General features: G+C 51.7%; 1 protein-coding gene across 1 annotated transcript in view; it reads right to left on the bottom strand.

Annotated features, from left to right (window-relative positions):
• LOC116371822 (WASP homolog-associated protein with actin, membranes and microtubules-like) overlaps nucleotides 1-27,348 on the bottom strand; it is a 34,727-nt gene that overhangs the window by 5,784 nt on the left and 1,595 nt on the right. Inside the window, 10 exon segments of the mRNA XM_031820891.1 lie at nucleotides 1,220-1,377; nucleotides 1,879-2,073; nucleotides 2,075-2,276; nucleotides 2,378-2,473; nucleotides 3,757-3,843; nucleotides 4,846-5,033; nucleotides 7,267-7,435; nucleotides 10,371-10,540; nucleotides 11,899-12,049; nucleotides 18,461-18,634. Coding sequence (XP_031676751.1) covers nucleotides 1,220-1,377; nucleotides 1,879-2,073; nucleotides 2,075-2,276; nucleotides 2,378-2,473; nucleotides 3,757-3,843; nucleotides 4,846-5,033; nucleotides 7,267-7,435; nucleotides 10,371-10,540; nucleotides 11,899-12,049; nucleotides 18,461-18,634 — 1,590 coding nt within the window.

Raw genomic sequence — 27,348 nt, 5'->3', positions numbered from 1 at the left:
GGGTCAGTTCCAGGGTCAGTAGTTATATACAGGGTCAGTTCCAGGGTCAGTAGCTATATACAGGGTCAGTTCCAGGGTCAGTAGCTATATACAGGGACAGTTCCAGCGTCAGTAGCTATATACAGGGTCAGTTCCAGGGTCAGTAGTTATATACAGGGACAGTTCCAGGGTCAGTAGCTATATACAGGGACAGTTCCAGGGTCAGTAGCTATATACAGGGTCAGTAGCTATATACAGGGACAGTTCCAGGGTCAGTAGCTATATACAGGGTCAAAATAGACATCATGCAAAACTACAAATCCCTGAAAGATCCTGCAGGTCGTCTCTGACACCTTTAAAAACAGGTATTGATTATGCAGGTCATCTCTATCCAACACTTTTACTAACAGGTATTGATTATGCAGGTCATCTCTATCCGACACTTTTACTAACAGGTATTGATCCTGCAAGTCGTCTCTGACACCTTTACTAACAGGTATTGATCCTGCAGGTTGAGGGGGGTGTAATCGGTCCAGAGGGGTTCCTATAGAAGTCATGTATCAGGGGGTGTAATCGGTCCAGAGGGGTTCCTATAGAAGTCATGTATCAGGGGGTGTAATCGGTCCCGAGGGGCTCCTATAGAAGTCACGTATCAGGGGGTGTAATCGGTCCAGAGGGGCTCCTATAGAAGTCACGTATCAGGGGGTGTAATCGGTCCAGAGGGGTTCCTATAGGGGTTCCTATAGGGGTTCATGTAGGGGGTTGTGGTGGACACAGAGCCGGTCACTTTGATAAACATTCAGAAATAACTTTAACAATTATTTATGCTGTGATCTTTTCAAACATATTTTTTTAAGTCACTTATTGAGCCATTATGTAGCTTCATGGCTAACTCCTGCACATAGTCATTAATGTAACATAGCTTCATGGCTAACTCCTGTACATTGTCATTAATGTGATGCAACATAGCTTCATGGCTAACTCCTGCAGATTGTCATTAATGTAACATAGCTTCATGGCTAACTCCTGCACATTGTCATTAATGTAACATAGCTTCATGGCTAACTCCTGCACATTGTCATTAAAGTGATATAACATAGATTCATGGCTAACTCCTGCAGATTGTCATTAATGTAACATAGCTTCATGGCTAACTCCTGCACATTGTCATTAATGTAACATAGCTTCATGGCTATCTCCTGCACATTGTCATTAATGTAATGTGATGCCTGATGCTGACCTTGCGTAGTTTGACCCCAAGTCTGATGGCAGACATGATGTTATCCCTGAGGTCGCCACCGGAGGGCGCCAGGCCGGGACCAGGAGGGGCAAGGGGCTGAACACGACGCAGCCTGACCTGACCACGCTGTAATGATGCCAACACCTCGTCCATAGAACCTGGAGGGAGCAGGAGCAGGGAAAGAAAGGTGGGAGAGAGAAAAGAGAGAGAGAGAGAGACGAGAGAGAGAGAGAAAGAGAAGAAGTAGGGGAAGAAAGGTGGGGAGAGAGAAACGAGAGAGAGAGAGAAACGAGAGAGAGAGAGAGAGAGAGAGAGAGAGAGAGAGAGAGAGAGAGAGAGAGAGAGAGAGAGAGAGAGAGAAACGAGAGAGAGAGAGAGAAGAAGTAGGGGAAGAAAGGTGGGAGAGAGAAACGAGAGAGACAGAGAAACGAGAGAGAGAGAGAAGAAGTAGGGGAAAGAAAGGTGGGAGAGAGAAATGAGAGAGAGCAGATATGGAAAGAGAGTAGAAGCTGTCAAGAGAGCTGTCACAAGGTGCAGCTACAGTAGAAACTTGTAGAAGACAGAGTTTCCCTTTTTACAACAGTAGGAGAAATAATGAGCCGGGACAAGTAGCTACTGCATCAGAAACAGACCGGCACTGGAAGGTGGATCATTCTCACCTAGGTTCTGCTTCAGGGTCATTTTGGCAGGGAAGGGTGCGGCCTCTTTCTCACTGAGAGGCATGGGGGAGTCGCCTACCTCTGTCTTACAGGGGGTGAGGGCAGGGAGGGGTGGAGGAGGAGGGGGGAGGAGGAGAGGAGGTCTGAGGTGGGGGTACAGCTGTAGTGGGAGGTGTAGTTGGCAGAGGCGAAGGAGGAGGGAGAGGAGGAGTGAATATTTGGACGGGGATGTCTTTCGGTTTGAGTTTCCTGGGGGTCTTTCTGGGGGCGGCCCCATTAGATGAAGGGGAGGGGCCGATGCTAATGATTGACAGAGGCTGGGAGAGGTCGGAACACTGCGGCTCCCTGGCAGCCATCTTGGATCGTGGAGTCTTCAGGACGTAACTTCCCTGTCGCTTCTACAGGAAAGACAGCAGGAAAACACTTCAGCAACACATCCTTCCCATCTTCCTTTAGTCCCTCCATCCATGAGAGGATAAGTGATGGGTTGACTGATTACCTCTCTGAAGGAGCGGAGTCTGCTCAGGGTTCTCTCTCTCTCCTGGTCCATCCACTCCTTCCTCCTCTCTTCATCCTCTCTCCTCTTCTCTCTCTTCTGGAGGGACACAGAGGGAAATAAGACAAGACTGGTGGAATCAACTGAGATAGTTACCTCACTGCTTTAGTAACATTTTAGGTAGCTATAGAAGAGACCGAAACAGAGAGAGAGACAGAGAGAGACAGAGAGAGAGAGACGGAGAGACAGAGAGAGACAGAGAGAGAGAGACGGAGAGACAGAGAGAGACAGAGATACAGACAGAGAGAGACAGAGAGAGAGACAGAAACAGAGACAGACAGACAGAGAGATGGAGAGACAGAGAGAGACAGAGACAGAGAAACAGAGACGGAGAGACAGAGAGAGAGACAGAGAAACAGAGAGAGAGACAGAGAGAGAGACAGACAGACAGACAGAGAGATGGAGAGACAGAGAGAGAGAGAGAAACAGAGACGGAGAGACAGAGAGAGAGACAGAGAAACAGAGACGGAGAGACAGAGAGAGAGACAGAGACACAGGGAGAGAGAGAGAGATAGAGAGAGACAGAGATACAGACAGAGAGAGACAGAGAGAGAGACAGACAGACAGACAGAGAGATGGAGAGACAGAGAGAGACAGAGAGAAACAGAGACGGAGAGACAGAGAGAGAGACAGAGAAACAGAGACGGAGAGACAGAGAGAGAGACAGAGACACAGGGAGAGAGAGAGAGATAGAGAGACAGAGATACAGACAGAGAGAGAGACAGACAGACAGACAGAGAGATGGAGAGACAGAGAGAGAGACAGAGAAACAGAGACGGAGAGACAGAGAGAGAGACAGAGAAACAGAGACGGAGAGACAGAGAGAGAGACAGAGACACAGGGAGAGAGAGAGAGAGATAGAGAGAGAGAGACAGAGATACAGACAGAGAGAGACAGAGAGAGAGACAGAAACAGAGACAGAGAGAGAGAGACGGAGAGACAGAGAGAGAGACGGAGAGAGAGAGAGACGGAGAGAGAGACGGAGAGAGAGAGAGACGGAGAGAGAGAGACGGAGAGACAGAGAGAGAGAGAGACAGAGACACAGGGAGAGAGAGAGAGAGAGAGAGATACAGACAGAGAGGGAGAGTGAGAGACAGAGACACAGGGAGAGAGAGAGAGATAGAGAGAGACAGAGATACAGACAGAGAGAGAGAGTGACGGAGGGAGAGAGAGATCATGTAAACTGAGGATGGTGTCTCCAGTGTGGGTGTTTCCGTGGGTGGGTTTGCCCTCGTTACTATGGTAACTCACCAGGGCTACTCCGTGGTGCTGGGTAAAGGGATCCTTTAAGAGCGTGTGTGTATGCTGTCATGGTAACTCACCAGGGCTACTCCGTGGTGCTGGGTAAAGTGAGTGGAGCTGTGCTGGGCCAGACGGTGCTTCTGCTCGTTAGCCTCCACACACTGATCCTGTAACACCACACACCATGTTACACAGACACACACCATGTTACACACACCGACACACACACACACACCATGTTACACCGACACACACACACCATGTTACACCGACACACACACACACACACACACACACAGACACCACGTTACACACAACAGACACCACGTTACAACAAAGACACCACAACACAGACACAGAGGTAGGTTAACACACCCCCCCTGGTACCTTCTCACTGTGGAGGTAGGTTAACACACACCCCCTGGTACCTTCTCACTGTGGAGGTAGGTTAACACACACCCCCTGGTACCTTCTCACTGTGGAGGTAGGTTAACACACACCCCCTGGTACCTTCTCACTGTGGAGGTAGGTTAACACACCCCCTGGTACTTCTCACTGTGGAGGTAGGTTAACACACACCCCCTGGTACCTTCTCACTGTGGAGGTAGGTTAACACACACCCCCTGGTACCTTCTCACTGTGGAGGTAGGTTAACACACCCCCTGGTACCTTCTCACTGTGGAGGTAGGTTAACACACACCCCCTGGTACCTTCTCACTGTGGAGGTAGGTTAACACACACCCCCTGGTACCTTCTCACTGTGGAGGTAGGTTAACACACACCCCCTGGTACCTTCTCACTGTGGAGGTAGGTTAACACACACCCCCTGGTACCTTCTCACTGTGGAGGTAGGTTAACACACACCCCCTGGTACCTTCTCACTGTGGAGGTAGGTTAACACACACCCCCTGGTACCTTCTCACTGTGGAGGTAGGTTAACACACACCCCCTGGTACCTTCTCACTGTGGAGGTAGGTTAACACACCCCCTGGTACCTTCTCACTGTGGAGGTAGGTTAACACACACCCCCTGGTACCTTCTCACTGTGGAGGTAGGTTAACACACACCCCCTGGTACCTTCTCACTGTGGAGGTAGGTTAACACACACCCCCTGGTACCTTCTTACTGTGGAGGTAGGTTCAAACACAAACACCCCCCCCCCAGGGTACCTTCTTGTTGCGGAGGTATGCGCGGCGGGCACAGATGTTCCCTCTCTTGGCTTCCAGCTGCTGTAGGCATCGCCCCAGGTTATTGACAGGTGAGTGGGTGGGGTCTAAAGGTGCAGCTGTCTGTGATAGGCTTTGGAGCTCCTCTGGATCCTCACACACATCATAATACACCACCTCCTCTTTCAGCTCTGAAACACACACCACCTCCTCTTTCAGCTCTGAAACACACCATAATACACCACCTCCTCTTTCAGCTCTGAAACACACACCATAATACACCACCTCCTCTTTCAGCTCTGAAACACACCATAATACACCACCTCCTCTTTCAGCTCTGAAACACACACCATAATACACCACCTCCTCTTTCAGCTCTGAAACACACACCATAATACACCACCTCCTCTTTCAGCTCTGAGACACACACCACCTCCTCTTTCAGCTCTGAAACACACACCACCTCCTCTTTCAGCTCTGAAACACACCTCTTTCAGCTCTGAAACACACACCATAATAAACCACCTCTTTCAGCTCTGAAACACACACCATAATAAACCACCTCCTCTTTCAGCTCTGAAACACACACCATAATAAACCACCTCCTCTTTCAGCTCTGAAACACACCATAATACACCACCTCCTCTTTCAGCTCTGAAACACACACCATAATACACCACCTCCTCTTTCAGCTCTGAAACACACCATAATACACCACCTCCTCTTTCAGCTCTGAAACACACACCATAATACACCACCTCCTCTTTCAGCTCTGAAACACACACCATAATACACCACCTCCTCTTTCAGCTCTGAGACACACACCACCTCCTCTTTCAGCTCTGAAACACACACCACCTCCTCTTTCAGCTCTGAAACACACCTCTTTCAGCTCTGAAACACACACCATAATAAACCACCTCCTCTTTCAGCTCTGAAACACACACCATAATAAACCACCTCCTCTTTCAGCTCTGAAACACACACCATAATAAACCACCTCCTCTTTCAGCTCTGAAACATTCTACAAATCTCTGTAGACACAATCTGATAAGCAGACATCTGTCGCTTCCCATCTCCTCTTCCTCTGTTGTTCTCTCCCTCCTCCTTGTTGCTCCCTCTCTCCTTCTTCTCCCCCTCTCCCTTCCCCCGCACTCCTCTCTGTCGCTCCTTCTCCCCCTCCCCCCACTCTGTCGCTCCTTCACTCCCTCCCCCCACTCTGTCGCTCCTTCCTCCTCTGCAGCTCCTTCTCTCCCTCCCCCTACACTCCTCTATCGCTCCTTCTCTCCCTCCCCCCACACTCCTCCCTGTCGCTCCTTCTCTCCCTCCCCCCACACTCCTCCCTGTCGCTCCTTCTCTCCCTCCCCCCACACTCCTCCCTGTCGCTCCTTCTCTCCCTCACCCCACTGTCGCTCCTTCTCTCCCTCACCCCACTGTCGCTCCTTCTCTCCCTCCCCCCACACTCCTCCCTGTCGCTCCTTCTCTCCCTCCCCCCACTGTCGCTCCTTCTCTCCCTCCCCCCACACTCGTCCGTCGCTCCTTCTCTCCCTCCCCCCTCCTGTCTCTCCCTTCCCCTCTATCGCTCCTTCTCTCCCTCCCCCCACACTCCTCCGTCGCTCCTTCTCTCCCTCCCCCCACACTCCTCCGTCGCTCCTTCTCTCCCTCACCCCAATGTCGCTCCTTCACTCCCTCCCTCCCCCCTCTCGCTCCTCGCTCCCTCCCCCCCTCTATCGCTCCTTCCCTCCCTTCCCCCACGCTCCTTCCCTCCCTCTCCCTCACCCCAATGTCGCTCCTTCACCCCCCCCTCCTGTCTCTCCCTACCCCCTCTATCGCTCCTTTTCTCCCTCCCCCCACACTCCTCCCTGTCGCTCCTTCTCTCCCTCCTGTCTCTCCCTCCCCCCTCTATCGCTCCTTCTCTCCCTCCCCCCCTCCCCCTCTATTGCTCCTCTCTCTATTTTGCTCCCACTCTTTCACCCTCTTCTTTTGCTTTCTCTCTCTTTTCATTGGGGAAGAACAATGAAGTGGTAGGGGGTTGCTGCCTTCCTCTCTCATGTTATAAAAATACATCTAGACTCTAGAGCCAAGTACTCGAAGCCCTGCCAAGGATGGCAGACAGAAACACACACACACACACCCTTGGAAACAAACAGTATTTTCCCCATGGGCAGTAATTAAGGAATTCACATGCAGAAAATCTGCTTTTGTGACATTATTTGTCATCCAGTGACACAACAGAAGTAGATCTCTATCTAGGGACAGTAGAGGAAGCCACGCTGCTCTTCTCGAACCCACAGAAATCTGGATGTCAACATGTCGGACTGTGAGACTGCCATCGTCAGAGTCAGTTGAAAAAAACTTTGAACATTTTGCATTGCATTTTGAAAAATCTAAATGTATAGATGTGTGTGTGTGTGTGTAACCTACCTTTTATCTGGCGTCGCAGGGTGTCGATCTGAGCGACCAATAGGAGCTCTTCGTTCTTGAGGATCTCAAACTTGGCATCGTAGAGTTCTAGCTGAGCCTCATAGTACTGAAGCTCTAGGTTATCTACAGTCTCTGGTCCCCTCTGGTCCTGGCCAGACAGACCTCCCATCTAGGATACAATATAGAACACTGTGGTTATAACAGCTCCAGCAAAAAAAATCCCAGAACCACACGGGGGGACCTAGTGAATGACCTACAGAGAGCTGGGACCAAAGTAACAAAGCCTACCATCAGTAACACACTACACCGCCAGGGACTCAAATCCTGCAGTGCCAGACGTGTCCCCGTGCTTAAGCCAGTACATGTCCAGGCCCGTCTGAAGTTTGCTAGAGAGGATTTGGATGATCCAGAAGAAGATTGGGAGAATGTCATATGGTCAGATGAACCCAAAATAGAACTTTTTGGTAAAAACTCAACTCGTCGTGTTTGGAGGACAAAGAATGCTGAGTTGCATCCAAAGAACACCATACCTACTGTGAAGCATGGGGGTGGAAATATCATGCTTTGGGGCTGTTTTCCTGCAAAGGGACCAGGACGACTGATCCGTGTAAAGGAAAGAATGAATGGGGCCATGTATCGTGAGATTTTGAGTGAAAACCTCCTTCCATCAGCAAGAGCATTGAAGATGAAACGTGGCTGGGTCTTTCAGCATGACAATGATCCCAAACACACCGCCCGGGCAACGAAGGAGTGGCTTCGTAAGAAGCATTTCAAGGTCCTGCAGTGGCCTAGCCAGTCTCCAGATCTCAACCCCATAGAAAATCTCAGCCCCAAAACATCACTGCTCTAGAGGAGATCTGCATGGAGGAATGGGCCAAAATACCAGCAACAGTGTGTGAAAACCTTTTGAAGACTTACAGAAAACATTTGACCTCTGTTAGATACCCTTTGTTGGCAATGACAAAGTATTGAGATAAACTTTTGTTATTGACCAAATACTTATTTTCCACCATAATTTGCAAATAAATTCATTAAAAATCCTACAAAGTGATTTTCAGCAACTGATCTAATGCAGCAACTGATATGGCCCAGATCCCCATCATTTCCTTGAAGAGAAGGTAGAGAAAAAGGTGCTGGAGGGCGGGCTACCTTCTGAGAATTTGTAGGCGATCGAATAAACACCCACTGCCTTCCGTTCTGCTAGCAAACGTGCAATCTTTGAAAAATAAAATCGATGACCTACGAGGAAGATTAAACTACCAACGGGACATTCAAAACTGAAATATCTTCTGCTTCACGGAGTCGTGGTTGAACGATGACATTATCAACATACAGCTGGCTGGTTATGTGCTGTATCAGCAGGATGGAACAGCGGCATCTGGTAAGACAAGGGGCGGCGGACTATGTATTTTTGTAAATAACCGCTGGTGCACGATCTCTAAGGAAGTCTCGAGGTTATGCTCGCCTCAGGTAAATAATCTCATGATAAGGTGTAGCCCACACTATCTACCTCGAGTTTTCATCTGTATTTGTCGTAGCTGTCTACATACCACCACAGACCGAGGCTTATTTTCCACCATAATTTGCAAATTCATTAAAAATCCTACAATGTGATTTTCTGGATTTTTTTTCTTCTCATTTTGTCTGTCATAGTTGAAGTGTACCTATGATGAACATTACAGGCCTCTCTCATCTTTTTAAGTGGGAGAACTTGCACAATTGGTGGCTGACTAAATACTTTTTTGCCTCACTGTATGTTTCTGCATATCGATGTTGGATGAAAAGCTCTGATCTCCAAAAGATAAACTTTTCAGGAAATTGAAAAAAACGGTTATATTTTCCCATTTAAGAAACATAGAGTTCTGAAAGTTGAGATGCTATTTTCTTGTTCCTAGAGTTGTGAGATGTTCAGAATCCAGACTAGTGTTGGTAGTTGACACACGTAGACATACAGCTGGAGGGGTAGCTGTCTGTCTGTCTGGGGAATTCTCTGTTCACACTCAGCTCTATAGAAAGATCAAAGACCCGGAAAGAGAGAGCGACAGAGCTACAGATACAGCTACAGATACAGATACAGCTACAGATACAGCTACAGACAGAGCTACAGCTACAGACAGAGACACAGCTACAGACAGAGACACAGCTACAGACAGAGACACAGCTACAGACAGAGACACAGCTACAGACAGAGACACAGCTACAGACAGAGACACAGCTACAGACAGAGACACAGCTACAGACAGAGACACAGCTACAGACAGAGCTACAGCTACAGACAGAGACACATCTACCGGCAGAGCTACAGACAGAGCTACAGACAGAGACACAGCTACAGACAGAGACACAGCTACAGACACATCTACAGACAGAGACACAGCTACAGACACATCTACAGACAGAGACACAGCTACAGACACATCTACAGACAGAGCTACAGCTACAGACAGAGACACAGCTACAGACAGAGACACAGCTACAGACACATCTACAGACAGAGACACAGCTACAGACACATCTACAGACAGAGACACAGCTACAGACACATCTACAGACAGAGACAGCTACAGCTACAGACAACATCTACCGGCAGAGCTACAGCTACAGACAGAGACAGAGCTACAGACAGAGCTACAGCTACAGACAGAGACAGAGCTACAGACAGAGACAGAGCTACAGACAGAGACAGAGCTACAGACAGAGAGACAGCTACAGACAGAGACACAGCTACAGACAGAGACACAGCTACAGACACAGCTACAGACAGAGCTAGACACAGACAGCGACACAGCTACAGACACAGCTACAGACGCAGCTACAGACGCAGCTACAGACACAGCTACAGACGCAGCTACAGACAGAGACACAGCTACAGACAGCTACAGACAGAGCTAGACACAGACAGAGACACAGCTACAGACACAGCTACAGACGCAGCTACAGACGCAGCTACAGACGCAGCTACAGACACAGCTACGTCTACAGACAGAGCTACAGACAGAGACACAGCTACAGACAGAGCTACAGACACCCCCAGGGAATCTGATCAGATAGGAATACCAATCCAGAGAATGGCCTTTTAAAACACACACACACACACACAGTACCTTCTCTCTGATGGTGTGTTTCTTGCGGTGCAGACACATCTCAGTTGCTCTCATGTGTTGCAGGGTCTCTTTAGCCAGCAGGAAACGCAGCTTCTCCAGTCTAGGAGCTGCTGAGGCCCAGGAGGCCTGACCAAAACCACGCTTATCCTCCCCCATCACACGCAGCATACCTGGTCACACAGATCAACCACACAGACGGGTTCATTTGGCACAAGGTTTCCCCTATATGCAGCTGAGGGGGTCTGGAGAGCGGCTCTAAAAGGGGGGGCAGCTGAGAGGGTCTGGAGAGCTGCTCTAAAAGGGGGGGCCAGCTGAGGGGGTCTGGAGAGCTGCTCTAAAAGGGGGGGCAGCTGAGAGGGTCTGGAGAGCTGCTCTAAAAGGGGGGGCAGCTGAGGGGGTCTGGAGAGCTGCTCTAAAAAGGGGGGGCAGCTGAAGGGGTCTGGAGAGCTGCTCTAAAAAGGGGGGGCAGCTGAGAGGGTCTGGAGAGCGGCTCTAAAAGGGGGGGCAGCTGAGAGGGTCTGGAGAGCTGCTCTAAAAGGGGGGGCAGCTGAGAGGGTCTGGAGAGAGGCTCTAAAAGGGGGGGCAGCTGAGAGGGTCTGGAGAGCTGCTCTAAAAGGGGGGGCAGCTGAGGGGGTCTGGAGAGCGGCTCTAAAAGGGGGGGGCAGCTGAGAGGGTCTGGAGAGCTGCTCTAAAAGGGGGGGCAGCTGAGAGGGTCTGGAGAGCTGCTCTAAAAGGGGGGGCAGCTGAGGGGGTCTGGAGAGCGGCTCTAAAAGGGGGGGCAGCTGAGAGGGTCTGGAGAGCTGCTCTAAAAGGGGGGGCAGCTGAGAGGGTCTGGAGAGCTGCTCTAAAAGGGTGGGCAGCTGAGGGGGTCTGGAGAGCTGCTCTAAAAGGGGGGGCAGCTGAGGGGGTCTGGAGAGCTGCTCTAAAAGGGGGGGCAGCTGAGAGGGTCTGGAGAGCTGCTCTAAAAGGGGGGGGGCAGCTGAGGGGGTCTGGAGAGCGGCTCTAAAAGGGGGGGCAGCTGAGGGGGTCTGGAGAGCTGCTCTAAAAGGGGGGGGGCAGCTGAGGGGGTCTGTGGAGAGCTGCTATAAGGGGGGGCACCTGAGGGGGTCTGGAGAGAGCTGCTATAAGGGGGGGGGCAGCTGAGAGGGTCTGGAGAGCTGCTCTAAAAGGGGGGGGGCAGCTGAGAGGGTCTGGAGAGCTGCTATAAGGGGGGGGGGCAGCTGAGAGGGTCTGGAGAGCTGCTATAAGGGGGGGGGCAGCTGAGAGGGTCTGGAGAGCTGCTATAAGGGGGGGGGCAGCTGAGAGGGTCTGGAGAGAGCTGCTATAAGGGGGGGGCAGCTGAGAGGGTCTGGAGAGCTGCTATAAGGGGGGGGCAGCTGAGAGGGTCTGTGGAGAGCTGCTATAAGGGGGGGGGCAGCTGAGAGGGTCTGGAGAGCTGCTATAAGGGGGGGGGCAGCTGAGAGGGTCTGTGGAGAGCTGCTATAAGGGGGCTCTTAATGCTTCATACACACACACTCTCTCTCTCTACCTCCAAGGGCTTTGGATGTTTCTATGAAGTAGCTGACTGTGATGTCCTGTATGGAGGAGACTGCATCCTCTCCTCTCCTCCTCCACTCCTCTGCCTCTCTCTCCAGTGCTGCTATCCTCTTAGGACCCAGCTCCTCCTCATCCAGAGACTTCTGATAGGGGCCAAGAGAGAACAGAAGAAAGGCTTTACATTCTAGAACAGCGACATCGGGGGGGGGGGGGGGGGGGGGGGGGGGGTTTAGAACAGCGACATCGGGGGGGTTAGAACAGCGACATCGGGGGGGGTTAGAACAGCGACATCTGGGGGGGGATTAGAACAGAGACATGGGGGGTTAGAACAGCGACATCGGGGGGGATTAGACGGGCGACATCGGGGGGGGGATTAGAACAGCGACATCGGGGGGATTAGAACAGCGACATCGGGGGGTTAGAACAGCGACATCGGGGGGTTAGAACAGCGACATCGGGGGGGGATTAGAACAGCGACATGGGGGGGGGGATTAGAACAGTGACATGGGGGGGGGGATTAGAACAGCGACATGGGGGGGGGGGGATTAGAACAGCGACATGGGGGGGATTAGAACAGCGACATGGGGGGGTTAGAACAGCGACATCGGGGGGGGCTTAGAACAGCGACATCGGGGGGGGATTTGAACAGCGACATGGGGGGGTTAGAACAGCGACATGGGGGGGTTTAGAACAGCGACATGGGGGGGGTTAGAACAGCGACATCGGGGGGGGCTTAGAACAGCGACATCGGGGGGGGATTTGAACAGCGACATGGGGGGATTAGAACAGCGACATGGGGGGTTTAGAACAGCGACATGGGGGGGCTTAGAACAGCGACATGGGGGGTTTAGAACAGCGACATGGGGGGGGGTTTAGAACAGCGACATCGGGGGGGAATTAGAACAGCGAAATCGGGTTGTGGGGGGAATTAGAACAGTGACATCGGCGAAGGGGGGGTTAGAACAGCGACATCGGGGGGGGATTAGAACAGCGACATGGGGGGGGTTAGAACAGCGACATCGGGGGGGTTAGAACAGCGACATCGGGGGGGGGGGGGGGGGATTAGAACAGCGACATCGGGGGGGGATTAGAACAGCGACATCGGGGGGGGGGGATTAGAACAGCGACATGGGGGGGGTTAGAACAGCGACATCGGGGGGGGTGGGATTAGACAGCGACATCGGGGGGGGGGGGGGATTAGAACAGCGACATGGGGGGGTTAGAACAGCGACATCGGGGGGGATTAGAACAGCGACATCGGGGGGGGGATTAGAACAGCGACATGGGGGGGATTAGAACAGCGACATGGGGGGGATTAGAACAGCGACATCGGGGGGGGGGTTTTAGAACAGCGACATCGGGGGGGGGTTAGAACAGCGACATCGGGGGGGGGGGGTTTGAACAGCGACATCGGGGGGGGGTTAGAACAGCGACATCGGGGGGGGGAATTAGAACAGTGACATCGGGGGGGGGATTAGAACAGCGACATCGGGGGGGATTAGAACAGCGACATGGGGGGGGCTTAGAACAGCGACATGGGGGGGATTAGAACAGCGACATCGGGGGGGGGATTAGAACAGCGACATGGGGGGGGGTTAGAACAGCGACATGGGGGGGTTTAGAACAGCGACATGGGGGGGCTTAGAACAGCGACATGGGGGGATTAGAACAGCGACATGGGGGGGATAGAACAGCGACATGGGGGGTTAGAACAGCGATATGGGGGGTTAGAACAGCGACATGGGGGGGGTTAGAACAGCGACATGGGGGGATTAGAACAGCGACATGGGGGGATAGAACAGCGACATGGGGGGGATAGAACAGCGACATCGGGGGGGGGGATTAGAACAGCAACATCGGGGGGGGGATTAGAACAGCGACATCGGGGGGGGAGGGTTTAGAACAACGACATGGGGGATTTAGAACAACGACATGGGGGGGTTTAGAACAGCGACATGGGGGCGATTAGAACAGCGACATGGGGGGGGGGGATTAGAACAGCGACATGGGGGGGGGGGGATTAGAACAGCGACATGGGGGGGATTAGAACAGCGACATGGGGGGGGTTAGAACAGCGACATCGGGGGGGGCTTAGAACAGCGACATCGGGGGGGGGATTTGAACAGCGACATGGGGGGGTTTAGAACAGCGACATGGGGGGGATTAGAACAGCGACATGGGGGGGATGGAACAGCGACATGGGGGGGGATTAGAACAGCGACATGGGGGAGTTAGAACAGCGACATGGGGGGGTTAGAACAGCGACATGGGGGGGTTAGAACAGCGACATGGGGGGGATAGAACAGCGACATGGGGGGGATAGAACAGCGACATGGGGGGGATTAGAACAGCGACATGGGGGGGTTAGAACAGCGACATGGGGGGGTTAGAACAGCGACATGGGGGGGATTAGAACAGCGACATGGGGGGGTTAGAACAGCGACATGGGGGGATTAGAACAGCGACATGGGGGGGATTAGAACAGCGACATGGGGGGGTTTAGAACAGCGACATGGGGGGGATTAGAACAGCGACATGGGGGGTTTAGAACAGCGACATGGGGGGGGGTTTAGAACAGCGACATCGGGGGGGAATTAGAACAGCGAAATCGGGTTGTGGGGGGAATTAGAACAGTGACATCGGCGAAGGGGGGGTTAGAACAGCGACATCGGGGGGGGATTAGAACAGCGACATGGGGGGGGTTAGAACAGCGACATCGGGGGGGTTAGAACAGCGACATCGGGGGGGGGGGGGGGGAATTAGAACAGCGACATCGGGGGGGATTAGAACAGCGACATCTGGGGGGGGATTAGAACAGCGACATGGGGGGGGGGTTAGAACAGCGACATCGGGGGGGTGGGATTAGAACAGCGACATCGGGGGGGGGGGGGGGGAGGATTAGAACAGCGACATGGGGGGGTTAGAACAGCGACATCGGGGGGGATTAGAACAGCGACATCGGGGGGGGATTAGAACAGCGACATCGGGGGGGGGATTAGAACAGCGACATGGGGGGGGATTAGAACAGCGACATCGGGGGGGGGGTTTAGAACAGCGACATCGGGGGGGGGTTAGAACAGCGACATCGGGGGGGGGGGGATTAGAACAGCGACATCGGGGGGGGGTTAGAACAGCGACATCGGGGGGGGGATTAGAACAGTGACATCGGGGGGGGATTAGAACAGCGACATCGGGGGGGATTAGAACAGCGACATGGGGGGGGCTTAGAACAGCGACATGGGGGGGATTAGAACAGCGACATCGGGGGGGGGTTAGAACAGCGACATGGGGGGGTTAGAACAGCGACATGGGGGGGCTTAGAACAGCGACATGGGGGGGATTAGAACAGCGACATGGGGGGGATAGAACAGCGACATGGGGGGTTAGAACAGCGATATGGGGGGGTTAGAACAGCGACATGGGGGGGGTTTAGAACAGCGACATGGGGGGGGTTTAGAACAGCGACATGGGGGGGATAGAACAGCGACATGGGGGGGATAGAACAGCGACATGGGGGGGATTAGAACAGCAACATCGGGGGGGGGATTAGAACAGCGACATCGGGGGGGAGGGTTTAGAACAACGACATGGGGGATTTAGAACAACGACATGGGGGGGTTTAGAACAGCGACATGGGGGCGATTAGAACAGCGACATGGGGGGGATTAGAACAGCGACATGGGGGGATTAGAACAGCGACATGGGGGGGTTTAGACCAGCGAAATGGGGGAGTTTAGAACGACATGGGGGGTTTAGAACAGCGACATCGGGGGGGGATTAGAACAGCGACATCGGGGGGGATTTAGAACAGCGACATGGGGGGATTTAGAACAACGACATGGGGGCGATTAGAACAGCGACATGGGGGGGATTAGAACAGCGACATGGGGGTGTTTAGAACAGCGACATGGGGGTGTTTAGAACAGCGACATGGGGGGGTTTAGAACAGCGACATGGGGGGGGTTTAGAACAGCGACATGGGGGGGTTTAGAACAGCGACATCGGGGGGGGAATTAGAACAGCGAAATCGGGTTGTGGGGGGAATTAGAACAGTGACATCGGCGAAGGGGGGGTTAGAACAGCGACATCGGGGGGGGGATTAGAACAGCGACATCGGGGGGGGGGGGGATTAGAACAGCGACATGGGGGGGGTTAGAACAGCGACATCGGGGGGGTTAGAACAGCGACATCGGGGGGGATTAGAACAGCGACATCTGGGGGGGGATTAGAACAGCGACATGGGGGGGTTAGAACAGCGACATCGGGGGGGGATTAGAACAGCGACATCGGGGGGGGGGGATTAGAACAGCGACATGGGGGGGTTAGAACAGCGACATCGGGGGGGATTAGAACAGCGACATCGGGGGGGGATTAGAACAGCGACATCGGGGGGGGGGGGGATTAGAACAGCGACATCGGGGGGGGGGGATTAGAACAGCGACATTGGGGGGGGGGATTAGAACAGCGACATCGGGGGGGGGGATTAGAACAGCGACATGGGGGGGATTAGAACAGCGACATCGGGGGGGGATTAGAACAGCGACATCGGGGGGGGGATTAGAACAGCGACATGGGGGGGTTAGAACAGCGACATGGGGGGGATTAGAACAGCGACATGGGGGGGATAGAACAGCGACATGGGGGGGATAGAACAGCGACATGGGGGGGATAGAACAGCGACATCGGGGGGGGGATTAGAACAGCGACATCGGGGGGGAGGGTTTAGAACAACGACATGGGGGGATTTAGAACAACGACATGGGGGGGTTTAGAACAGCGACATGGGGGCGATTAGAACAGCGACATGGGGGGGTTTAGAACAGCGACATGGGGGGATTAGAACAGCGACATGGGGGGTTTAGAACAGCGAAATGGGGGGGTTTAGAACAACGACATGGGGGTTTAGAACAGCGACATGAGGGGGGTTTAGAACAGCGACATCGGGGGGGGATTAGAACAGCGACATCGGGGGGGGATTTAGAACAGCGACATGGGGGGATTTAGAACAACGACATGGGGGGATTTAGAACAGCGACATGGGGGCGATTAGAACAGCGACATGGGGGCGATTAGAACAGTGACATGGGGGGGATTAGAACAGCGACATGGGGGTGTTTAGAACAGCGACATGGGGGGGATTAGAACAGCGACATGGGGGGGTTTAGAACAGCGACATGGGGGGGTTTAGAACAGCGACATGGGGGGGTTTAGTTTAGAACAGCGACATCGGGGGGGTTTAGTTTAGAACAGCGACATCGGGGGGGGAATTAGAACAGCGAAATCGGGTTGTGGGGGGAATTAGAACAGTGACATCGGCGAAGGGGGGGTTAGAACAGCGACATCGGGGGGGGGATTAGAACAGCGACATGGGGGGGGGATTAGAACAGCGACATAGGGGGGGTGTCTTTGTGACCTCAGCTTGGTGACAGAGACCAGAGCAGTTGGATTCTGGCTGTATTCCACCTTGTATCAAAAACTCATGAGCAGGTTCACGCTAAATTACAACCAATCAGTGTGTGTGTGTGTGTGTGTGTGTGTGTGTGTGTGTGTGTGTGTGTACGAGCGTGGGGTTTCTGCGTAGTATGAGTCGGCGTAGTGTGTGTCGGCATAGTGTGTGTCGGCATAGTGTGTGTGTGTGTATGTGTGTGTGTACGAGCGTGGGTTTCTGCGTAGTGTGTGTCGGCATAGTGTGTGTGTGGGGTGTGTGTGTGTGTGTGTATGTGTCTCTCCGCCTACCAGTATCTCCATCTGGTAGAGCCCTGCCAGTTCTCTCATGTCTCTGAAGGGAGGGGTGTGTGTGTGTGTGTGTGCGTCTCCACCTACCAGTTCTCTCATGTCTCTGAAGGGAGGGGTGTGTGTGTGTGTGTCTCCACCTACCAGTATCTCCATCTTGTAGAGCCCTGCCAGTTCTCTCATGTCTCTGAAGGGAGGGGTGTGTGTGTGTGTGTGTCTCTCTCCACCTACCAGTATCTCCATCTTGTAGAGCCCTGCCAGTTCTCTCATGTCTCTGAAGGGAGGGGTGTGTGTGTGTTTGTGTGTGTCTCTCCACCTACCAGTATCTCCATCTTGTAGAGCCCTGCCAGTTCTCTCATGTCTCTGAAGGGAGGGGTGTGTGTGTGTGTGTGTGTGTGTCTCTCCACCTACCAGTATCTCCATCTTGTAGAGCCCTGCCAGTTCTCTCATGTCTCTGAAGGGAGGTGGGTGTGTGTGTGTGTGTGTGTGTGTGTGTGTGTCTCTCCACCTACCAGTTCTCTCATGTCTCTGAAGGGAGGGGTGTGTGTGTGTGTGTGTGTCTCTCCACCTACCAGTATCTCCATCTTGTAGAGCCCTGCCAGTTCTCTCATGTCTCTGAAGGGAGGGGGTGTGTGTGTGTGTGTGTGTGTGTCTCCACCTACCAGTATCTCCATCTTGTAGAGCCCTGCCAGTTCTCTCATGTCTCTGAAGGGAGGTGGGTGTGTGTGTGTGTGTGTGTGTGTGTCTCTCCACCTACCAGTTCTCTCATGTCTCTGAAGGGAGGGGTGTGTGTGTGTGTGTGTGTGTGTCTCTCCACCTACCAGTATCTCCATCTTGTAGAGCCCTGCCAGTTCTCTCATGTCTCTGAAGGGTTGCAGCAGGTACTGGTAGAAGGTGGTTGCTACGGTGACCAGGTCCTGGTAGGCTAGGTCCTCCTCGTGGTAGATCTGTAGCAGTAGAATCATTCTGTCTGCACCTCCATGACTCTGAAGGATCTGTCAATCAATCAATACATTCTATTATATTAGGCTAATCAATCAAATTATATTTACACGAAACAGACTAGCGTATTACAGTATCTCACGTTTTCAAAAAAAAATAAAAAATAATGTATTTGTCAGGTGACTGGCCAGTTCACTTTATGACCTGTGGAACGAACTCCGGCCAACATCAGGTGACGCAAGAAGTTAAAGTCCAGAGTCACTGACCTGTATGAAGTCCTTTATGTACCAATGAACAACATCCCAAAACTATCCCTTAAGTCTTCTCCCAGAGCTAGGCTAATGCCTTTAGCTCAGTGAACTAACACAGTCCTGTAGCCCACAGATGACCATGGCCTGGTTACTGTTCGTTGTGATGACAGACAGATATATAGGTCTTGTTTTATTTATCTCTGAAGATTTATTCTACCACGACTTGATGTGGACTTAGTGTCCCACTGTTCTGGTTCTATTCTACCACGACTTGATATGGACTTAGTGTCCCACAGTTCTGTATCTATTCTACCACGACTTGATGTGGACTTAGTGTCCCACTGTTCCAGTACTCAGTGTACTGCAGCTGATGCTATCGTGAGTCAGATGTTCATTCCAGCAACGTGTATGTGTGTGGCGGACCAGCCCCCCGATGTGACTCTATGGGACCATCTAATTTTACCCCACCACAGTAAAATGACCCTGACGTGATACATCCTAAAGATCATTTGGGCTAAACTGGAGTTTATTCAACTAGATTCCCCAGATATGTAAGGAGTGAGTGAGTGGTGGAGAATATGTTAGGAACACATGAGTAGTGGAGAATATGTTAGGAACACATGAGTAGTGGAGAATATGTTAGAAACACATGAGTAGTGGAGAATATGTTAGGAACACGTGAGTAGTGGAGAATATGTTAGGAACACGTGAGTAGTGGAGAATATGTTAGGAACACATGAGTAGTGGAGAATATGTAAGGAGTGAGTGAGTGGTGGAGAATATGGAGAATATGTTAGGAACACATGAGTAGTGGAGAATATGTTAGGAACACATGAGTAGTGGAGAATATGTTAGGAACACATGAGTAGTGGAGAATATGTTAGGAACACATGAGTGGTGGAGAATATGTAAGGAACACATGAGTAGTGGAGAATATGTAAGGAGTGAGTGAGTGGTGGAGAATATGTTAGGAACACATGAGTGGTGGAGAATATGTAAGGAACACATGAGTGGTGGAGAATATGTAAGGAACACATGAGTAGTGGAGAATATGTTAGGAACCGATCTGTTTGAGTTAAAGCCATCGATTATATTAATGATTTGATCAAAAAAGATCTCACATTAGATTTTGACTGGTGATGAAATTCATCATTACTGGCCATATTGGCAAGCATAAGGAAACAAATCTAAGAGGATGTTAATTCTAGAACTAATTGCGACACAGCAAACTAACAATGAACTTGCTTGATAACACTGTTAGGTCCCTGAGGACATCACTGCACAAAATAAAGGGGTTGGAATCAAACTGCAACCATAATCCAGCTAAGTCGTCTCTACGCAGGTCCGGCTAGGTCGTCTCTACGCAGGTCCGGCTAGGTCGTCTCTACGCAGGTCCGGCTAGGTCGTCTCTACGCAGGTCCGGCTAGGTCGTCTCTACGCAGGTCCGGCTAGGTCTTCTCTACGCAGGTCCGGCTAGGTCGTCTCTACGCAGGTCCGGCTAGGTCGTCTCTACGCAGGTCCGGCTAGGTCGTCTCTACGCAGGTCCGGCTAGGTCGTCTCTACGCAGGTCCGGCTAGGTCGCAGTCCGGCTAGGTCGTCTCTACGCGGTCCGGCTAGGTCGTCTCTACACAGGTCCGGCTAGGTCGCGGTCCAGCTAGGTCGTCTCTACGCGGTCCGGCTAGGTCGTCTCTACACAGGTCCGGCTAGGTCGTCTCTACGCGACACACAGAGTGACACACAGAGTGTAAAAATATACTGTATTTTATGATGCAGTGAGCTCTGATCATCTTTTGACTTTATAAAACCACATCTGAAGTTGCTGTTGACAAACCCAATCAGATAAACACACTATTTAATGTTCAAAATATTGAATGAATCTGTGATGTCTTGGCATACCTTTAGTCTCTGTGTTTTGCTCTAACAAAGAAGAACGGCGCATTCCTTCCTAGCTTGCATGCAGGAAGGTGTTACTGAAGGACATTTACATGTCTAAAGCAGAAGAACGGAGCATTCCTTCCTAGCTTGCATGCAGGAAGGTGTTACTGAAGGACATTTACATGTCTAAAGCAGAAGAACGGAGCATTCCTTCCTAGCTTGCATGCAGGAAGGTGTTACTGAAGGACATTTACATGTCTAAAGCCGAAGAACGGAGCATTCCTTCCTAGCTTGCATGCAGGAAGGTGTTACTGAAGGACATTTACATGTCTAAAGCAGAAGAACGGAGCATTCCTTCCTAGCTTGCATGCAGGAAGGTGTTACCGAAGGACATTTACATGTCTAAAGCAGAAGAACGGAGCATTCCTTCCTAGCTTGCATGCAGGAAGGTGTTACTGAAGGACATTTACATGTCTAAAGCAGAAGAATGGCGCATTCCTTCCTAGCTTGCATGCAGGAAGGTGTTACTGAAGGACATTTACATGTCTAAAGCAGAAGACAATGCTACCGGTCAAAAGGACCCTCCTGAAGTGACGCTGCTCGGACCCTGAACTGCTGGTTCTGAAGACGGTCTGCAGTGACTACAGTCCCGTCCAGTTAACACTTCTTCTGTCTGATCCAGAATCAAGGGAGTTCAAGGGAGAATGATGTAGGGCTTCCGAGCCCCCGAATGTGACTCATTACGGTCTATGGTCTTCTCAGGAATTCAGCCTTCTCTGTGCTGCTCTCAACCATCCTCATTCTGTCAAACCTCTGTGAAGCTGTCATTACATCCTGTAGGTCTGATATCTTATTGGAGGTTAACTTTACAGTAATGCTATTGGTCAACTCTTGGGGCCTTTTAGGAAATGACCCCCTCTCTTCTCTCTCTCTCTTCCTGTCTGATCTAGAATAATGCCTTGTCATGTTAGTATTGTGTTCATTCTTCAGCTGTATGCCTTGGTGGTGAATCCATTCTTTAGACAGAGTAATTACATATCTGCCTTTGATATGGACAATTAGTATTCCTGTCTCGACCTTTATGACAGTGACTTACTGGGTTTGCAATACTCTGTGTGTGTACAAGAGGCGTCACTACAGTCCCTGGTTCGAATCCAGGCTGAATCACATCCGGCCGTGATTGGGAGTCCCATAGGGCGGCGCACAATTGGCCCAGCGTCGTCCGGGTTTGGCCGGTGTAGGCCGTCATTGTAAATAACAATTTGTTCTTAGCTGACAATAAATAAACATATGGGTCAAAGCTTTCCTTAAGTTTGGGTCAGTCAGTGGACAGGTATTCTGCCACTGTGTACTCTCTGTTTAGGGCCAAATAGCATTCCTTAATTTTGGGTCAGTCAGTGGTCAGGTATTCTGCCACTGTGTACTCTCTGTTTAGGGCAGTCAGTGGTCAGGTATTCTGCCACTGTGTACTCTCTGTTAAGGGCCAAATAGCTTTCCTTAATTTTGGGTCAGTCAGTGGACAGGTATTCTGCCACTGTGTACTCTCTGTTCTCTCATCTCTCTGTAGGTGATGGCTTTGTTATGGAAGGTTTGGGAGTCGCTTCCTTTTAGGTGGTTGGAGAATTGCAATGCTCTTTTCTGGATTTTGATAATTAGCGAGTATCGGCCTAATTCTGCTCTGCATGCATTATTTGGGGTATTCTTACAGAATTCTGCATGCAGAGTCTGAATTGCCATTTTGTGTTATCTTGGTTGGTGAGCGTGCCCCAGACTTAACAACCATAAAGGGCAATTGGTTCTAGAAATTATTAAAGTATTTTTAGCCAGATCCTAATAATTGGGATGTTGAATTTTGTTCCTTTTCATGGCATAGAAGGCCCTTCTTGCCTTGTTTAAGAGGGAGAGAGAGAGAACGATCTGAGAGACATCTCCACTCTCTTGCCAAACTAATCCAGCCTCGGTGCTCACCTCACACCCACAGGATTAGAGCAGCACGGTACAGGGAATAAGGAGAGAAGAAGAATACATTTCTTTCTGCCTTTGAAACATCTTGGTTGTTGTGTATATAGACACTGTACAGGCCTATATTCCTGCACAGGGTTGTGCATGGATAATAGGGAGAGAGAAATCAAAACAAATGTTATTTGTCACATACGCCGAATACAGCAGGTATAGACCTTACTGGGAAATGCTTACTTACAATCCCTTAACCAACAATGCAGTTAAAAAATTAGAGTTAATAAAATATGTACTAAATAAACATATATATATATATTTAGTAACAATAAAATGACATAACAATAACGAGGCTATATACAGGGGGCACCGGTATTGAGTCAGTGTGGAGGCTATATACAGGGGGCACCGGTATTGAGTCAGTGTGGAGGCTATATACAGGGGGCACCGGTATTGAGTCAGTGTGGAGGCTATATACAGGGGGCACCGGTATTGAGTCAGTGTGGAGGCTATATACAGGGGGCACCGGTATTGAGTCAATGTGGAGGCTGTATACAGGGGGCACCGGTATTGAGTCAGTGTGGAGGCTATATACAGGGGGCACCGGTATTGAGTCAGTGTGGAGGCTATATACAGGGGCCACCGGTATTGAGTCAGTGTGGAGGCTGTATACAGGGGGCACCGGTATTGAGTCAATGTGGAGGCTGTATACAGGGGGCACCGGTATTGAGTCAGTGTGGAGGCTGTATACAGGGGGCACCGGTATTGAGTCAGTGTGGAGGCTATATACAGGGGGCACCGGTATTGAGTCAGTGTGGAGGCTATATACAGGGGGCACCGGTATTGAGTCAGTGTGGAGGCTATATACAGGGGGCACCGGTATTGAGTCAGTGTGGAGGCTATATACAGGGGGCACCGGTATTGAGTCAGTGTGGAGGCTATATACAGGGGCCACCGGTATTGAGTCAGTGTGGAGGCTATATACAGGGGGCACCGGTATTGAGTCAGTGTGGAGGCTATATACAGGGGGCACCGGTATTGAGTCAGTGTGGAGGCTGTATACAGGGGCCACCGGTATTGAGTCAGTGTGGAGGCTATATACAGGGGGCACCGGTATTGAGTCAGTGTGGAGGCTGTATACAGGGGGCACCGGTATTGAGTCAGTGTGGAGGCTGTATACAGGGGGCACCGGTATTGAGTCAGTGTGGAGGCTATATACAGGGGGCACCGGTATTGAGTCAGTGTGGAGGCTATATACAGGGGGCACCGGTATTGAGTCAGTGTGGAGGCTATATACAGGGGGCACCGGTATTGAGTCAGTGTGGAGGCTATATACAGGGGGCACCGGTATTGAGTCAGTGTGGAGGCTGTATACAGGGGGCACCGGTATTGAGTCAGTGTGGAGGCTGTATACAGGGGGCACCGGTATTGAGTCAGTGTGGAGGCTGTATACAGGGGGCACCGGTATTGAGTCAGTGTGGAGGCTGTATACAGGGGGCACTGGTATTGAGTCAGTGTGGAGGCTATATACAGGGGGCACCGGTATTGAGTCAGTGTGGAGGCTGTATACAGGGGGCACCGGTATTGAGTCAGTGTGGAGGCTGTATACAGGGGGCACCGGTATTGAGTCAGTGTGGAGGCTGTATACAGGGGGCACCGGTATTGAGTCAGTGTGGAGGCTATATACAGGGGGCACCGGTATTGAGTCAGTGTGGAGGCTATATACAGGGGGCACCGGTATTGAGTCAGTGTGGAGGCTATATACAGGGGGCACCGGTATTGAGTCAGTGTGGAGGCTATATACAGGGGGCACCGGTATTGAGTCAGTGTGGAGGCTATATACAGGGGGCACCGGTATTGAGTCAGTGTGGAGGCTATATACAGGGGGCACCGGTATTGAGTCAGTGTGGAGGCTGTATACAGGGGGCACCGGTATTGAGTCAGTGTGGAGGCTGTATACAGGGGGCACCGGTATTGAGTCAGTGTGGAGGCTATATACAGGGGGCACCGGTATTGAGTCAGTGTGGAGGCTGTATACAGGGGGCACCGGTATTGAGTCAGTGTGGAGGCTATATACAGGGGGCACCGGTATTGAGTCAGTGTGGAGGCTATATACAGGGGCCACCGGTATTGAGTCAGTGTGGAGGCTATATACAGGGGGCACCGGTATTGAGTCAGTGTGGAGGCTATATACAGGGGCACCGGTATTGAGTCAGTGTGGAGGCTATATACAGGGGGCACCGGTATTGAGTCAGTGTGGAGGCTGTATACAGGGGGCACCGGTATTGAGTCAGTGTGGAGGCTATATACAGGGGGCACCGGTATTGAGTCAGTGTGGAGGCTATATACAGGGGGCACCGGTATTGAGTCAGTGTGGAGGCTATATACAGGGGGCACCGGTATTGAGTCAGTGTGGAGGCTATATACAGGGGGCACCGGTATTGAGTCAGTGTGGAGGCTATATACAGGGGGCACCGGTATTGAGTCAGTGTGGAGGCTATATACAGGGGCCACCGGTATTGAGTCAGTGTGGAGGCTGTATACAGGGGGCACCGGTATTGAGTCAGTGTGGAGGCTATATACAGGGGGCACCGGTATTGAGTCAGTGTGGAGGCTATATACAGGGGCCACCGGTATTGAGTCAGTGTGGAGGCTATATACAGGGGGCACCGGTATTGAGTCAGTGTGGAGGCTATATACAGGGGGCACCGGTATTGAGTCAGTGTGGAGGCTGTATACAGGGGGCACCGGTATTGAGTCAGTGTGGAGGCTATATACAGGGGCCACCGGTATTGAGTCAGTGTGGAGGCTATATACAGGGGGCACCGGTATTGAGTCAGTGTGGAGGCTGTATACAGGGGGCACCGGTATTGAGTCAGTGTGGAGGCTGTATACAGGGGGCACCGGTATTGAGTCAGTGTGGAGGCTATATACAGGGGGCACCGGTATTGAGTCAGTGTGGAGGCTGTATACAGGGGGCACCGGTATTGAGTCAGTGTGGAGGCTATATACAGGGGCCACCGGTATTGAGTCAGTGTGGACGCTATATACAGGGGGCACCGGTATTGAGTCAGTGTGGAGGCTGTATACAGGGGGCACCGGTATTGAGTCAGTGTGGAGGCTGTATACAGGGGGCACCGGTATTGAGTCAGTGTGGAGGCTATATACAGGGGCCACCGGTATTGAGTCAGTGTGGAGGCTATATACAGGGGGCACCGGTATTGAGTCAGTGTGGAGGCTGTATACAGGGGGCACCGGTATTGAGTCAGTGTGGAGGCTATATACAGGGGGCACCGGTATTGAGTCAGTGTGGAGGCTATATACAGGGGGCACCGGTATTGAGTCAGTGTGGAGGCTATATACAGGGGGCACCGGTATTGAGTCAGTGTGGAGGCTATATACAGGGGGCACCGGTATTGAGTCAGTGTGGAGGCTATATACAGGGGGCACCGGTATTGAGTCAGTGTGGAGGCTATATACAGGGGGCACCGGTATTGAGTCAGTGTGGAGGCTGTATACAGGGGGCACCGGTATTGAGTCAGTGTGGAGGCTATATACAGGGGGCACCGGTATTGAGTCAGTGTGGAGGCTATATACAGGGGGCACCGGTATTGAGTCAGTGTGGAGGCTATATACAGGGGGCACCGGTATTGAGTCAGTGTGGAGGCTATATACAGGGGGCACCGGTATTGAGTCAGTGTGGAGGCTATATACAGGGGGCACCGGTATTGAGTCAGTGTGGAGGCTATATACAGGGGGCACCGGTATTGAGTCAGTGTGGAGGCTATATACAGGGGGCACCGGTATTGAGTCAGTGTGGAGGCTATATACAGGGGGCACCGGTATTGAGTCAGTGTGGAGGCTATATACAGGGGGCACCGGTATTGAGTCAGTGTGGAGGCTATATACAGGGGGCACCGGTATTGAGTCAGTGTGGAGGCTATATACAGGGGGCACCGGTATTGAGTCAGTGTGGAGGCTATATACAGGGGGCACCGGTATTGAGTCAGTGTGGAGGCTATATACAGGGGGCACCGGTATTGAGTCAGTGTGGAGGCTATATACAGGGGGCACCGGTATTGAGTCAGTGTGGAGGCTATATACAGGGGGCACCGGTATTGAGTCAGTGTGGAGGCTATATACAGGGGGCACCGGTATTGAGTCAGTGTGGAGGCTATATACAGGGGGCACCGGTATTGAGTCAGTGTGGAGGCTGTATACAGGGGGCACCGGTATTGAGTCAGTGTGGAGGCTATATACAGGGGCCACCGGTATTGAGTCAGTGTGGAGGCTATATACAGGGGCCACTGGTATTGAGTCAGTGTGGAGGCTATATACAGGGGGCACCGGTATTGAGTCAGTGTGGAGGCTATATACAGGGGGCACCGGTATTGAGTCAGTGTGGAGGCTATATACAGGGGCCACCGGTATTGAGTCAGTGTGCGGGAGTACAGGTTAGTCGAGGTCATTTGTACACAGGTAGGGGTAAAGTGACTGCATAGATAATAAACAGCGAGAAGCAGAAAGTGTAAAAACTAAGTCGTGTTTCTGCCGTTTGAACGTCTTTATAAAGCCTATCTGCTTTAACACAGTTCATACCATGGCATTGTTGAATACTTGTCTCTGATTGGCTTGAAGACCATTCTAGAGCGTGCATTATTTTCCTATAACGCACGGTAATATCA

The sequence above is a fragment of the Oncorhynchus kisutch genome, unplaced genomic scaffold, assembly GCF_002021735.2.
Source record: "Oncorhynchus kisutch isolate 150728-3 unplaced genomic scaffold, Okis_V2 scaffold3717, whole genome shotgun sequence".
NCBI lineage: Eukaryota > Metazoa > Chordata > Actinopteri > Salmoniformes > Salmonidae > Oncorhynchus > Oncorhynchus kisutch.
Note: the sequence above shows the minus strand (reverse complement) of the source record. Positions and strands in the feature narration are given on the sequence as shown.